Source organism: Lepidothrix coronata, unplaced genomic scaffold (genome assembly GCF_001604755.1).
Source record: "Lepidothrix coronata isolate B3197 unplaced genomic scaffold, Lepidothrix_coronata-1.0 Scaffold67, whole genome shotgun sequence".
Classification (NCBI taxonomy): Eukaryota; Metazoa; Chordata; class Aves; order Passeriformes; family Pipridae; genus Lepidothrix; species Lepidothrix coronata.
The window spans coordinates 1,266,354-1,282,032 of record NW_016690247.1 but is presented as its reverse complement, the minus strand read 5'-3'; the positions used below and the strand labels follow the sequence as shown (position 1 = coordinate 1,282,032).

Below are 15,679 nucleotides of genomic sequence, written 5' to 3'. Positions count from 1 at the left end.
ATATTCTACCACTTCCCAGGGCAGCCTGTTCCAGTGCTTGACCACCCTTTCAGTGAAGAAATTTTTCCTAATATTCAATTTGAAATGAAAGTTATCACTGAATTCTTTTCAGTAATGCTGCATTAGAGCACCAAGTTGCTCTTTGTTGAATCTTGCCTTACAAATCAATGCAAAGGTAAGAGGATACAGAAAAAAGCTGTTGCTAATGACACTGAAAACCAAAAGCCTAAAGAGCCTAAGATCTGAGTATTTACTCACAATACGTGTCCTATAGTCACTGTCAGTGTCTTAATTCATAAGTGGATGTGCTCTCCGGTCCTTGCAACAGATGGAATACCAGCAAGAATTGGAGTACCAACCTTAAATTTAAAATAAAAGTTTTATTCTCCAAAATTCTCCAAACTGGTTTTGCAGCTCTATAAAAGTACTGATTACATAGCATTCTGTCCAGGAGAGTCTTCTGCTTCCAGTGAAAGGCAGTATTTGTTTAATTTCATCACTTAGTGTAAGGTGTGGACATGATCTCTTTCGTCTATAGAGGAAGATTTATTTTGCTATGTGTTTGCTTGGAGTTGGTTTACTTAGTCAGAGCAGCAAATAAGAAAAACAACAAAAAACTCCTCCTTTAAGGTCTTTTGTTTCAACATTGTTACTAATCTGCACAGGTGAAATTTTTTTTTTTTTAACGGTATAACTCTTATTAAGGATAGCTCTGAGCAATATCTTCCAATTTCAAGCAGCACTGGCAAAGTTTGAATTCAATCTGAGTTTGCAGCTGGAGCCCATATCCTTTTCTTACATTTTGTAGTATTAACTGGCATTATAAAAAGGACATTAAGGACACCATGCATTTCAGAGGAGATCATTTATTTCCTGAATTACTTAAGAAAAGCTGGGGTTGAGCTCACACCCTACAGACAAGTCTATACTAATTAAATCACTGCCAGCCATGACCATAATAGGTACAGCTTGTACTGGTCTTCCTCTCAAGTCTTATTTATACCACCAGGTTATCTAGCATAAAACAAAACTCAATAACAGCCCAGAGTTATTGTGAGGGTGAGGAATGACATTTTTGTTTAAATCTGAAATAGTTTTGGCTTGTTTTACTGTCTCACAGGGGGCCAGAATGTACCTGCTCAGCTCAGGGAATTGAGAGTGGCTCAGTGGACAACTTGTAGGTGCCTCTTTTAGGAGAGTTTCAGGCTCCACTGATGTTATTAGTTGGATCTTCATCAACAGGAGCAGACACCTGCATTGCCATCCTTAACCCAACAAGGGCTTGCATTTGAAGCTGAACTCCAGCCCTGGGAATTCTGTGATACAGCTCAGAGTGCCTGAGCCCTTGGTTTGCACTGGAGAGTCATCTGCCGTCCCTGCTGAGCCTGCACGCACAGCCCTCATGGCTCACTCAGTGTGCACTGCCTGCCTGCAAGTCTCCCTCCTCCTCAGGATACCCCTCATGCCTAGAAAAGCATTTGCAAAAGTACCTCATCAACCACCTCCAGCCCTTCCCTGAGCACTTCCCATCACCAGATGATGGGAGAGACAAGGTGTGTTATCTCAGGTGGCCATGCAGAAATGCACAGCCTGTTTTCCCCTGCCTGGTACTCATCCACCTATTTCAGCTGAGAGCTCTTTACAGAAATGCTCATTTTTCAGTCTGCATTTGAACAGCCTACTGCAATAGAAGTTTGGCCCATGATTAAGGTTCCTGGACACTAAAATAGTACAAATAAATAATAACAACAAAAACACTGTATGAGTTCAGATGTCTATGTCCTTGCTGCCAGGAAATCATTCACATCCAGAAGGGAAAAAATACTCAAGGTGTCTATTCCATGGCTTAATTATGTTACAAGATGCACTATTTCTAAAGGTCTCTAGAAAACAAATGCATATTTTTGGGGGTGCTGACTAGACAATATGGAGCAAATTGGCGAAGGGACAAGTTCACCACCACAGCTGATTTGGAACAAAAATTAAATATATTAAAATAGTTTTTGCTTAAAATTTAGTTTGAGTTGGTGTGTGCAAGGAGAAAGACAAAGCTACGGCTGCTCTATTGTTGCAAAACAACCCTCAACATCAGGCTAGTTGAAAAGTTGCCTCCCAGCTGCTGCTTCAGGGTTTGACACTTAAATTAGCTCTCAAATGGTCCTTGAGAGTTGGACTGACTCATCTCAACTCCAGTTCATCACTGGATCACAGAATCATAGAATAACACGAGCTGAAAGGGACTCACAGGAGTAGCCCTCAGGTCAGTTCTCTTACACAGCTCCCTGATCTTCTGGGGCTTCTCAGTTGGACTGAACATGACTGCAGCTATTGATAACTTCAGATCATCTTTTCTATGTCCTTCAGCAACAAGGTGCCTTCTAAAGCTCCTACACCCACTCCTTCCTTTTGCCCAGACAGATATCAGTGAAGGTAATCAGGTCAGAAAACAAAAGTATATTTACATTTAAAACAGCAGAGGAAAGGAGGACTATTTTCATGTCCTAAACTAATTTATGTACAGCCAACTCAAATCATTTGTCCTTCAATGCCATGGAGACAGCACAGGAACAGCTGACATAGGCTTCCATACATAACTTGAACAAATAGCCATGTAACCACAGTATAAGGAAAACCATTTTTCTTCCTGGGTATTTTTGGGGCATAGCCTAATTAAGAAAAAAAAAGTAAAATGCTGATAGAATGCTGTAAAAATCTAATGCCATGAAAAGTGCCATTAAGCTGAAAAGTAGTTTTGTAACAAACTGTAAGCATTTTCTCTACAGAAAAATATGGAAATCTGCAGTAATATGTCCACAACAGAGTGCCACTGCAGGAACATGAACAACATTTTTCCTTTTTTGCAGTTAGCTTGGAGGAAGAGTCAATTTAGGTATCCCTCAATGGGTTTAGCATTCTATGCAGTTTTAATTAACCTAAAATTTGCTAACTTTATTTAAGTTGTACAGAAAAGAAAATTACCTAATGCTGTGTCAGTAATTTTCTCAATACTTTTATAAAATAGCTAACTCATGCATATATATATTTAATTGCAGGGAACCTGAACTGAGAAAGTGTGACATTACTTGGATGAATACTGTCAGGTATCTTAGAAATAATGCATGGAGAACAATCTTCCTCCAAAATGAAGGAAAATGCCTTTTCAATATTTCAGAAGGCTTGGGGGACCTTTCAATGTTATCCAATGGGAAAAAAAAAAAAAGAGCAAAAAAACAACCAACTAACCAAAGAAAACAAAACCAAACTGAACAAAAGCAGGGAATTGGACTCAATAATCCAAGAGTTCAAGATGCCTGACAGAGTTCATGAAGAATTTGGACAATGCTCTCAGGCACATGGTGTGATTCTTGGGGATGTCCTGTGCAGGGCTAAGAGTTGGACTCAATGATCCTTATGGGTTCCTTCCAAGTCAGAATATTCTGTGATTCTAAATTCTTTTAAATCCATTAGAAATACCATCTTTATTCCTCTTGAAGGCTGCTGTTGAAATACTTGCAGACTAGAAAACATACCAAAGGAAAAAAATCCTTAAGTATGCAAACCAGTATCAAGTGGTGTTTTGCAGGGCAAGGTTCCCAGCCAGACACAAGAGACTTCACCTGCACAAGGACACAGGCCTTTGGATTGCCTCTCTGACATCCTCCACAGACATTTGAAAACAGCTCATTACAAAACGTCTGCCACACAAACCATTTCGAGATTGTTTCTCCTGGTTACAAGGGCACGGCTTGCCAGAGGAAATAAATGAACAATCAGTATCTCCTGTCCGGCACTGTGCTGCTTGTTGCAATACATCACCAACAGCTGTAGCAGTGGAGGCTTGTCATTCTTGCCCCAAACTTTGCCAATTATTGAAACAGAGTGCTAAAGCCAAAGTCCAGTATGTTAATTTGTCATTGAGAAGAGAATGAATAAAATGCTGTTTTATCCTCAGTGCTCAGCAAAATGTGAGGTTCTGACTTTCTTCTTGAGGACATTCACACAGATATTTTTCATGTTGCAGGGGTGGCCCTACAAAGTGACTTTGGTCAGCTGAATTTGTCTACAAAGTTAGCAAGAAACCAAGCCAGAGGTAAGTGTCAGTGTTATTATAACACAGGGCAGATCTAAGGTGGAGCCAAATCCTCTCTGATGGTTCTTAACACACACAGTACTATTTTCCCCTTATGATGTTATGATGTTGCACAGATGGTGTAATTTACAGCACTAACTTGTCAAAAGCTTTAAAACAAAGGAGCTAAGGGGTCATTAACTGAAGAAATCCCCTTCCTCACACAGAGAATAAACATTTGCTTTTAGGCCCCTGCCTTTAGCTTCCTCAACAAGCCAACACTTATTCCTCTATAACAAGTAGAAACATGAATGTCAAAAGCCACAAAACCAGTCCTGTGCTCAAAGTGTTCTTTCTGAATAGTAAATAAATTTAAACTGTTTCTTCCCTCAAGACTGCAGCACAGGAGCTCTGTCTGCAATTGCCAATTCACACAGCCAACAATTAGCTGAGACACTGTCCTAAATGTTACAAAACACAAATCAATGCTTTCCTTCTGGAATGATGCTGCTCTAGGTAAAAGCAATGGGGAAATCACATACAGAACATCTCCTTAGGTCCCTGTTCAAAGATGATGAAAAATTGTGGAAGGTAAAAGTAAATGCTGCCAGAGAGACATTCTCTCAATCACAACAGGATAAATTATTTGGGTCTTAAAGGAGAAACACCAGATTAAAATATGGTACAGAGGAGAAGATCATACATCCTGCATTGTGGTTCCAAGTCACTTGTTTCAACAAAATCTGTTTTTCCACATATTATATGAAAATGAAGAAGTCATTGCTTACCTGAGGACCGATCAGACCATTGATTCCTGGGAATCCTGGTTCTCCCTTTTTACCCTGCATGTTCAACAGAGGAGCAAATATTAAAAAACAGACCGAAGACGGCTATTGAATTTCCAAAGTCTTTCACCCCCAGACTGGCAAATCACCATAATGTGGGTACACAAATCACAAAAGCTAGAAATGAAGGCAACAGACACCACTTGGAAGTTGAACTCCTGTTGTATTTGACAGTTCTGTATCTCCCAGATTGTGGCAATAGTCCTGAAGTTGAGAGTTGTTCTCATGCACATCATGGCATTTCCTACTCTCTTCAATCCCACCTGGGTGCTCCCTACAGAGAATCAGGGAATAAGATGCAGCCAAGGGAGGTACCAAGTGTAGACACTCTGCTTGCTATAGTCAAGCCCTTCGCCCATCCCCAACAAAGCCAAGAAGTTTCACTTCTGTCCCTTGCACTGCTTCATGCATTAAGAAAGAAAATAATTAAGAACTCTGGTGCATGGATGAATATAAAAGATTCACGATCTCTAAGATGGGAAACAGGAGTCCCTGAGGTATTTCTAACTAGGGTTGGCATTAGCGCCAAGGGACGCAGAGCTCACTGACTCCTCTGCATACAAAAAAGAACCCTCCAGAGGAACCAGAGACCTTTGCTGGTGCAAAGGAAGAATAAACCAGAATCTGGGGTATACCCTTGAGATGAGTTCAACCATATAGATGCAGCAGCATTTGTGTTCCCATGGGTTTGACCTCAAATAGTTCAAAGGGAAAAAAATCCTACATGAGTAAAACAAGAAAAAGGATGGAGTAGCACTGAAGTTAAGGCAGAGGTCCGGTTTGTTTCTCAACCCAACAGTGGACTTGTTGTGATACTTCAGGCAAGTCACATATTTTATAAAAATTGTCTATTCTTTCCTCATATGTAATAGACACTAAATAATTAATGCTTCTGAAGTTGTTAGCAATATTCTAGGAGGATACAAGAGGAGTCAAGTAAATGTCTGAGAGACAGAGAAAAGGGACTCTCCCTCATTTCTACTTCTCATCCAGACTGATTTTCTTCTTGGAGGAAAATACAATTAAGCAAGTTTCATGTCACTGATGATATAAATGGTAATACAGATGCTTAAAAGTCATATACATAATTTTTCCTTTATTTTTTCTTTATTGAAACGTGTCCAGAAACAACATCTATGAACAACTACTCCCCCCAGAGTAGCTCAGCTGGTTAGAGCACGGTGTTAATAACACCAGTGTTGTCATTTCATTCCCTGTATGGCCCATTCTCTTAAGAGTTGGACTCGATGATCCTTATGGGTCCCTTCCAACTCAGAATAATCTGTGAAATCCTACGAAACAGATTCCTACTGACTTAAATGAATGAAAAAGCTAAAATATCACAAGCAAAACTTGTTTTTGTCATATTTTCCTTGGTATTGACTGAGATTCATTAGCTGGTGTGTCAGAATCTGATCATCTAACTATTTTTATCATTAAAAAAACCAAAAACCTGAAAAAATCAGAAGTCACATACAGAAGAATATAAGAAGAAAACTAAAGGAATGACCATGGGGTCCTTGGGTATCAGAAGGATTTTGTAATCATTTCCAAAACTCTAATACCAATAAAAAACTTGCACTATATACTCAAGTGCATGCATGATTCATGAATGTTCCATCTACTTTTCCCAACATCCATAATTTCTTTTCTTGTCAAAGCCAAAAAGAGCCCATTTTTAACCCAGAGGACTCACGCCACCTCATGATTCAATGTCAGTTTTCAAGTTAAAGATGCTCATTTTACCAACTGCCAAGGTGACCATGCAAAGGACACTGTTAAAAAACTCATTTAAATAAATAAATAAGCTTTTGAATAGATCATACAGGATGTAGTGGGTGGAGTCAGACATGGGAGATGAGCATCCCTGCACGCCACTCGATGTGGGAGCTACAGGTCAAGGTGGCTGGTTCCACAATTACAACACTGAGGCCAGCATACAACACAGTGTAACCAATTCCTTCGTGTCCCACCAACACACTGTTCTGTTTCCATGCTATTTCCTGGGCACACTAATCTGTGGCAGCAATAAGAGATGCAAGAGGAGCCTTTTATCCTTTCCTTGGGTATAATGCTGAGAAACTTTGGTGCTTTCCAAACACTAAGAAATCCCTTAAAGCAACATACAATTATACTGCCGGAGAGACTGAGAGTGGTTTCCCATTGTGAAGGGGACATCTGGGCCACTCGGAGGTTGGCCAAAATCAAACTATTACAGATTTGCTCCATGTCATTATAGTCTGTCTATGAAGGACAGAAATACTTGCTGGAAGAAATTATGGGAGCAAAGCTCAGTGAAATGTCACATTTCTTAATAATATGACAGAGAAACCCAGCAATTATGCTTTGTTACCTATAGTTAGAAAGTTAGAATCTTACACTGCTAAGTGTGTAAGAATGTGTATCCTTCAACTACATGATATATGCTATGTGCCTTCATCAGCAATTTGAAAAACAGCACAGTTAAAAATGTGTTTTATTGGAAATGGATGTCTTTACCTCACTGACAATAATAGCTTCACTCCAGATTTAATCTACACCATCAATCCCTTTTTCCTTCATTTTACTAATTTGCTTACATTTTGATTTCTGCATGGCTGAACTTTGTCAGGGCAGGTAATGTCATCTGAACATTTTAAGCACCTACAAATAAATATAAACACAACCACTAATCAGAAAGGTATCTACTATACAAAAGACAGGAAACCAAGGAAAATGTTGTCTCCACTCTGCTACAGGGGAAAGTTTGAAAGGTATCATAGCCCAAGATTGTTTGCCACCTTGCTGTCCCAATAGCCAGAATGGCTATATATTTTCTTATCATGTTTTCCTCTGATGTTTGGCCGCAGGAATAGAGGTGAATTTGGTACCAAGTACATAGGAAATGTCCTTAGTTGTGAACAAATATGACTGTGAACAAAAATGCCAACTGTTTCCTCTGTAACCTAGCGGGATGCTGGGATTATCCATTTCATCCCCGTCTTTTTACCTCTACATTACTAGAGAAGCCAGAAGATGTCCAGCAATGTTAGTCAATGCTTGAGGTCCCTGAAGGCACCAACCTTTTGTAGTCTCTGTATGCATTAGATAACAATAGTAAATTTTGAAGTGAGATCATCTCCATAGCTTGAGGATGAAAATACTGTCAGGGTTGGCCAGATTATAGGGGATTATTAGGGCTGTTGTGGCAAAGTAAAGGCTTATAAGGACTTCTGGACATCAAGAAAGACCACATCTTGGGACTGGCTCCTTCCAAATAGTTTACCTAATTTGCTGGGTGAACTTGTTCTCCTCTCTCTCTCCTGAATTATTACACTTCTCCCCTTGGAGTTACCAATGAACTATCTCCTTCCCTTGGACCCTGCAAGTCTAAGGTGGTTCAAATCAAGTGAAATTTATACACAAAGAAATAAGAGTTGAAAGTGTTGACTGCTGAATTCAAGTTGTGACTGACCTGAACAGGAACATCATATGCAACAACCCACTTAGGAGAGAGATGGGTCAAGAATGGAAACTCAAATACGTGTATTTCTGTCCCACCATCGAACATATGAAGAGCTCAGCAGCCCTTTAGAGGTCTGTTAACTTTATCTGTCCCATGACAGCTAGCAGGGATAAACTTTTTCTGTATTGACAAGTGCTCTTAACACTTCTCTGGGTGGAGGGTGTGCCCTAAACCCAGTACTCCCCAGTTTTGAGAGAATCCTGTAGGCTCTACTCTAAAACAAATATATGGCACTTACTGAGACTCAAAGCCTTGTAATCTACTTGTAAAGAGACAAGAAAAGCCTGTTAATCTTTTTTGTAGTGTTCTGACTTCAGGAATAAACATTCAGGGCATGTGGACACATGTACATGAAAACCTGCTGAAACGTGACAACTGAATTAAAGATGCAGAGGCCTCTGCTTTGTAACTTGCTCCTGGAGCTGTGCTCGTTCTTCTTGTCTCCAAACTGACAGACCGTGACACCAGACTTTGCAATTAGCTCACAGAAAGGGTCTTGCAATATCATTTTTAGAGTTACTTCTAATTTTACACCCAACTTTCATTTTGTGCTTTGCACGAATTATTTTGAGCATGAAGTAACTTGAAAAAAGGGGAATAATTATTATTACTTATCTGCCTGACTCATGCACATTGGAGTCTTAAACATGAAGAAGGACATTCATTAAAGGTTACTGTTTTATAAAGATATTTTCCATTAATTTTCTTTTCATAAGGTTATTCTTACTATCCTATGAGACTCCTGTATTTTTTTGTTTTGTTTTGCTTTGTAGTGATTGTACTTTGAGCTTGGAAAATTTTTGACAATGCAAAAACTAAGATGCAGTCCAGCACATCAAACTCAAAATGGCCTAGCTCCTACCTCGTGCCTGTGTGGGAATTACCACTACAGGATAAATGTTTTCCCTTAGTCTCCTTCTGAAATATCAATCCCTTCAATGCAATTGTATCATTTAAAAGAGAGGCAAATTCTTGAAATCCAAGTCATTGAGTACACTTCAGAAGAATCTTGTGTTTAAGCTGGATTGCCCAAAGATCTGCGTGCTTTCCAGGAGCATGTCATACATCTGCACCTTTTGTGTCCATCAAGAAGGGGAGTTGGTTTATTTCCAACAAATATTTCAGTAGAACAGGTGTCAAATACTTTAGAGAAGAATCAAAGTACTTCAATTCTCTTCAATTTCACAGAAGAAAGAGAAAGAAAGACAGGAAAAAAAAAACCAAAACCACAAAACCACTCTAAAATTAAACCAGTCTCTCAGAGTTTTACTTCTTTTTCAATCAGTTTTAATAAAATCAAGACAGTACTGTCTGTCACTGACAGTTCTTACAGGACACATAAGAACAGCAAAGAATCTTTCTTCCCCCAGTGTGCTCTTGAGGATGTTGTCAAAATGCAGACATCAAGTGCCAGGCACTTGGAAGAAGCTGACTAATAAAATGAACAGAGTCCATTTGCTTTGTTCAGTTTGGGAGTGTTATCTGCTCCCCAAAAAGTTCTGTGTAGATCCACCAAACCCAGGACTTTGATTCATCTCATGTTCTAAGTCACTGAATAATGGCCTTTAATTTAAAAAATATATCCATTAACCTAAGATGCCTGGTGACTAATAAAGACCCTTAGGAGAAGTCTAACTAGCTAGACACAACAGAGTCTAGGGAAGAAATCAAAGACAGTATGGATCAAATGACATCTCTAATCAAATGATCATTAGCAGCAGCATTTTCTGTTCTGTTGAAGGTCCTGACAGATCACTGTCCTTTACTCAGCTAATATGCTCTATTAATCTTATTCAAGAAACAGCAGGCTTTAAAAACAGAACAATTCTGAATTTACCAACTCATGAGTAAAGCACTGCACAGTTATTTGCTATAGTGATGTTTTCAAAGGACTGGGAAAGTAAAGGAAAGCAAGTAAATGCTCTTTTCCACTGAGGCGCTGACACAAGACTGCATGTAGCGTTTCCCAAGGAGAAGATTCCTAAAAGTCATGCTTACAGCTCCATTTAATAGCATGCAATCCAATGAAAAGTCTGTAGAAAACCACTCACCAAGGTGTTTATTTCTTCCCTGTACTGTCCTTTGCCCATCCCCCTCCCATGCTCACAGGCAGTGCTCTCACACTCAGTCTGTTGACAGCACTGGTGCTGACTCAAGTGCAAAGCACTGAAGGCAACCCCCATGACCTCCTCTAAGGAATGAGCTATGATCAAGTCTCTGTGACTACTTAAAAAAGTGGCCCCTCAAACAGCAGAGCTGAGACCCAAGTGACTGACTCCACAAAGGCTAAGCAGGTGTCTCACTTCCACTCTTATCTGTTGCGAGATATTCTTCATGTGAACAAGCTGAAGCGAGGAAAGGCAGTTTCAGAGCATGAATTAACATGTATTAACATCAGGCCCACCATGAAATTTACACTTTAGCAGTACTTAAATATTTGAAGACATAATTCTGTGTCAGAAAAAAATCCAGTATTCTTTCATACACAGGAAAACTAAGCTCCTGATGGAGAATGGTTCACCAGCTGCCATTTTGTGGGACCTTCTCTTTGAGTACAGACCAAACAAAATGGAAAACATTAAGTATTGTAAGTGTATTTACATTTATTTGACTTCCAGGACAACAAAAAGTTCTCTGAGCTTTCAACCTGACCACATTACTGCTGGCCCTACGCACTCAGAGCCGTATCAAGAATCCTCTTGGCAGTATGGGACAGATGTAAATCACATGGAAGCACACGGAAGGAAAGAAATCACACTGCATACAGCCTGTGGACTCCAAGAGATACTGAAAGCTGCTGGACCATAAAGAAGGAAGATAGGAAAGGATCTGGGCCTCCAGGATCCTTAAATAAGTAGAAACGTATATGTGAAGTGGGTGAAAGCAGTAAACTTCATTGAACAAAGGCATCCCAAGCCTCTTGAGAATCAAAATAAATAAAAAAAGAAACTCACCCTTTGACCTGGTAAACCAGGAACTCCAGGCTTGCCTTCTAGACCAGGCTCTCCCTTTAAAAGTTAAAAGTTTTAGAAAGTTAACAGAATAAGAGAAACTAATTAACTGTATAACAATTTCCTAGCTGATTTGTGCTACCATTACTGTGAGGCTACTTAGGCAACTCTTACCTGATATTTATGCTGTCCTTTGAGCAGAAGAGAATGAGAAAACAAGATAGAGAAAAGTGACAATGCCCTGATTAAATACAGAGCACAGAACTATATTTAAATTACATAATTCAAACCAGATTTATGTAAGTAACAGATCTTCACAATGTCATCAATTTTACAAAAGCCAATCGACAGTGAAACACAGTGAACAATTCAAAAGAAAGGAAACAGTGTTTGCAAATGAGGCAGCAGTGACAATCTGAAATGAGATATCCTGCAGAGCTGGGTTATAAAATATAACTCAAATAAACTGCAATTTAAGTTGAAATTAAGAATGCTGGCATGTGTTAATTGTTGCAAAAATTTTGTGGAAACGTGAACACACATACCCAATTCTTAGTTTTCATCCACAAAATATTTTAACCAAGACCTTGTGGCATAACACCAATGCCTTTGACAGCAACTGTTCCCTGACCTTCATGATGTGAGAGCTCACAAGTTATCAGTGAGTGCCTCTCTGAGATGTGCTGATTGCCTATACAGCTCTACAGGACATTAGAAATAGAAAACCAGTGAGGTTCTGCATGACGACAGCCTTGAGGCAAAGTCTGCCCATGTCCTGGGTGCCACCTCCCTGTGTTAAGAGTGGCCGTCCACAGCAGAACACCTTCTCTCAGCAATGAATTAAAATGGAGGCTGTGGGCACTGTTTAAATATCTTAGTGCCTGAATAACATATGAAGTTTTGGAGTCTGAGTTTCAGCTTCTGGAATGGCAAACAGCGAGAGAAACAACTTACTGGAGGTCCAGGAAGTCCAGGTTGGCCTTGTGGTCCTCGTGGCCCAGGCTTTCCCTACAGAAATGTTTTTTTAAAAAGAAAGTTAAAATATCGTTATGAAAAAGTGCATGGGCACATGAGTCATGTTGTCTGTCTTTACAGGACCTATACCACCCCTTTCCCCATAGGTCCCAAAAAAACAGTGCAGACCAGCTGGTTTTCTCCTTAAACCTCTGACTACTTGAATTATCAGCACTCATCAGACTGTCCACAGACTGATCCACCCACATTCAGCAGGCATTTATCCATAACTGGCTCTTTGCTTTTTAAAGATAGTAACTCTACCAAAGACACTGGGATATCATGAGTATTCCAATAAAACACTGTGGGTTGGAGGTTTGATGGTGGAGAAGAGCAATTATTGCATGAACAGCTTCAAAAGGCCTTTCCCCCAGGCCAGCACAGCTCTGAACGGTTTTAAAGTATCGATTATATGACGCAAATTATTATATTAAGTAGCAGGTAAATGCAAATTAGGCACCTACCAACACAAAATCAAGTTTAAATATATTTTTTTAATACATAGGGCTAACAGACTGAAGCAAGGGATATGCCTCCCAGTTTGAGTGCCCAAGTTCACAGACAAAAGAGGCATAAAACTCAAATACAGTTTAACTTTAATGTTAACCCTTCCCTGTTCTTAAATAATTGCATAGCCGACAGTACAATTCGTACTTCTCGTTCGCGTTAGATTCACTGCACCTGAAAAGAACATTGCCCTTCTTCCTTTCTTGTTTATTTTCTCCACTGTAAATAGGAAAACTTATTTCTTGATTTCCTGATAATGCTTCCATCCACCTTCCTTTTACAGTATTATTTTAAAGAAAAACCTAACCGAACAGAAAACAGAATTACATTAAAATATTCTTGCAATGAAAGAATAGATATTGAATCTCTCTTACTTCCTCTCCTTTTAGGCCTTCAATATGCACCTGCAATAGAATCGCAGAGTCATAAAGAATGAAAAAAGTAAAGACAAGGTGCAAGGGTATGATGGTCCCCCTCAGGGTATTTTTCTCCCCTTGCTATTCCTTCGAGTTGCTCAGTAACTCCTACAGCTCTTCAGATCCTGTTGAAGGCTGGGGGATGTTTTCTATTTAAACAGCTCAGGCTGACACAAGTTACCTATTGACACAGTTACCTATGAAATGATTTGTGTGGCTGTATAAACAGCAAGAACTTAATTCATTATCTCATCATATAAACAAGTCAGTCAATTCCCCAGATCTTCTTTTACTCAAAGTTACAAAGATCAGTTGAACACAGAAGGCATCGCATAACCAGCAGACCAGCTTGAGATATGCCCTGCCTGTTTTGCACCCACCTGCTGTAGCTTCAGGCTCATTTCCAGCTTTTATATGCATCTTTCAAAATTTCTTGGCAGCTCCTGTCACATCATTACTACCACATTTGAGCAGGACGGTAAAAGGTTCTTACCCAAACATGAGTTTTTTTTCATAGCATTCTTTTTCTCATTCCTTTACTTTCTACCACATTCTGGGTAAGGTAAATGCCTGCTGTCTTTCCCATGATTACCAGGGAGCTTCTCATTCTTGTCTTTAGCAGCCATAGTCAAAGAGTGCTCTTTCCTAATACTAATCCTATTTTTTTGGTTAGTAAAAGGCATACTGCCTAACTGCTTTATTACCAGCCCATGCAGAACTCAGTTCTAGACCTCTCCTCTGCATACTTCGTGGTAAATCTTCTTCCATTCACTTGGAGATGATCTCTTCATACAGACAATATTAGTCTCAGGACATTCTTACATCCCTGCCAGTGATGTCCCTGGCATCAGTGAAGGCATTGCTGAAGGCAGAGGGAGGGATGCACTAAGGATGATAAATCTAGTGCCACAGGAAAGATAAGCCCCATTCTCCTGTTTTCTCAGTTTTCTTTTTTCATCCGTACTTCCAGCACATCAAGTCCTGGTTGTCTTATATTCCACCAGGACTTTTTCAGACATAAGCCAAGGAAAGATCATTCGCCCACATCAGAAATTGCCTTTTTCTTCTCTCTCCCCAACTCTCACACTGAGTCTAGGTCAAAGGCACTCAATTCTGGAATTTCATTTTCTTTTATGACTTTTACAGGCTCTATGTACCAAAGACCACTTGGAATCAACTCAATGACTGTCAGAAACCACACAGTCCTGTCATAGTATTGCTCTGTCTGATGCACCTAAGGAGTGCTTTCATTGCCTCTTCAAGTCCTGAAGAGGCACTCACAATATCCCAAAATTGTGGCAGTGCTTCTCTTTGTCTGAACCTATCACTTCCCTTCTTCAAAAATCTTCACTGCCTGTAGTCTCACTTTTTTGAAAAAAAAAAAAAAAAACACACCAGAAATATTTAAGAACATCTTTCAGTAAGATCCCCACACCCCTCACTTCCACCTTCTCTTCTCATGCAATAATGCCTACAAAGTATGAGAAAGCTGAAAAAACAATAATTCTTACTGAAGTGCCAGGCAATCCTGGAGGTCCTGGTTCACCCTGCAGGATAACACAAAAGAAATTAAAAAACATAACACAGACCACAACAATACATGGCACAATACATAACATAATGCAAAATGAAAACAAACCTCTGAGCATATTTTCCAGCTGCTGTTGTACATTCTTATTTTCAATACCAATCTGCTCTGCTCTGCAGAGGAATAGGTCCAAGAACTAGTTGGAGTCTTTATTACTGTGATGTTTACATTGATTTAATGACATTTAGTGACTTAAAATGAATGATGCACTAGATGCACCATAGCAGTAGATTTGTACTTCAAAAATCTTATATTTGATGCCCACATACCACACAAATTAACCTGTTTGATGCTTAGACCCCCAACAGACCCTCAAGAGGATGGATATTTGGGGGGTTAAAAATGTTTTTGTTTGTTAATGACCAAAATAACTTTTCAAAAAAAGTAAGAACTTTCCCCAAGTGATTTTATAGAGCAAATCATACTACATACTATATAGGACACTGAGATGCTACACCCTTTTCCCATGATTTATTGTCATATAGGCTATCAATTTGTTCTAGTCCATTTTTCTCCAGCAATGTCCACCATGTATTATGCTTTAAGACTATGAATCCAGAAGGTATATCCTTTACTTTAGGTATAGACTGGTGCTAAATTGATCACATAGCTTCCTTCCACACTCTGTTCATTACTCACGTAGGTCTCTGAATGACCCAACATATTTTTCGTATTCTTTTCTCTGAAGACAAGGTCAACTAGTATTTGTTATTTATTCATAGAGTCATAGAATGGTTTGGGTTGAAAGAGGCCTTAAAGAGAGAATTACTGAATCATTAAGGTT

The 15,679-nt window shown here is 39.4% G+C and overlaps 1 protein-coding gene across 1 annotated transcript in view; it reads right to left on the bottom strand.

The window, feature by feature from the left end:
• The window catches only part of COL22A1 (collagen type XXII alpha 1 chain), a 196,552-nt gene that overhangs the window by 68,992 nt on the left and 111,881 nt on the right, over nucleotides 1-15,679 (bottom strand). The window contains exons 18-22 of the mRNA XM_017818265.1: nucleotides 14,819-14,854; nucleotides 13,266-13,295; nucleotides 12,325-12,378; nucleotides 11,374-11,427; nucleotides 4,858-4,911 (exon numbers count right to left, since the gene is read on the bottom strand). Coding sequence (XP_017673754.1) covers nucleotides 4,858-4,911; nucleotides 11,374-11,427; nucleotides 12,325-12,378; nucleotides 13,266-13,295; nucleotides 14,819-14,854 — 228 coding nt within the window. The remainder of the gene's footprint in view (nucleotides 1-4,857; nucleotides 4,912-11,373; nucleotides 11,428-12,324; nucleotides 12,379-13,265; nucleotides 13,296-14,818; nucleotides 14,855-15,679) is intronic.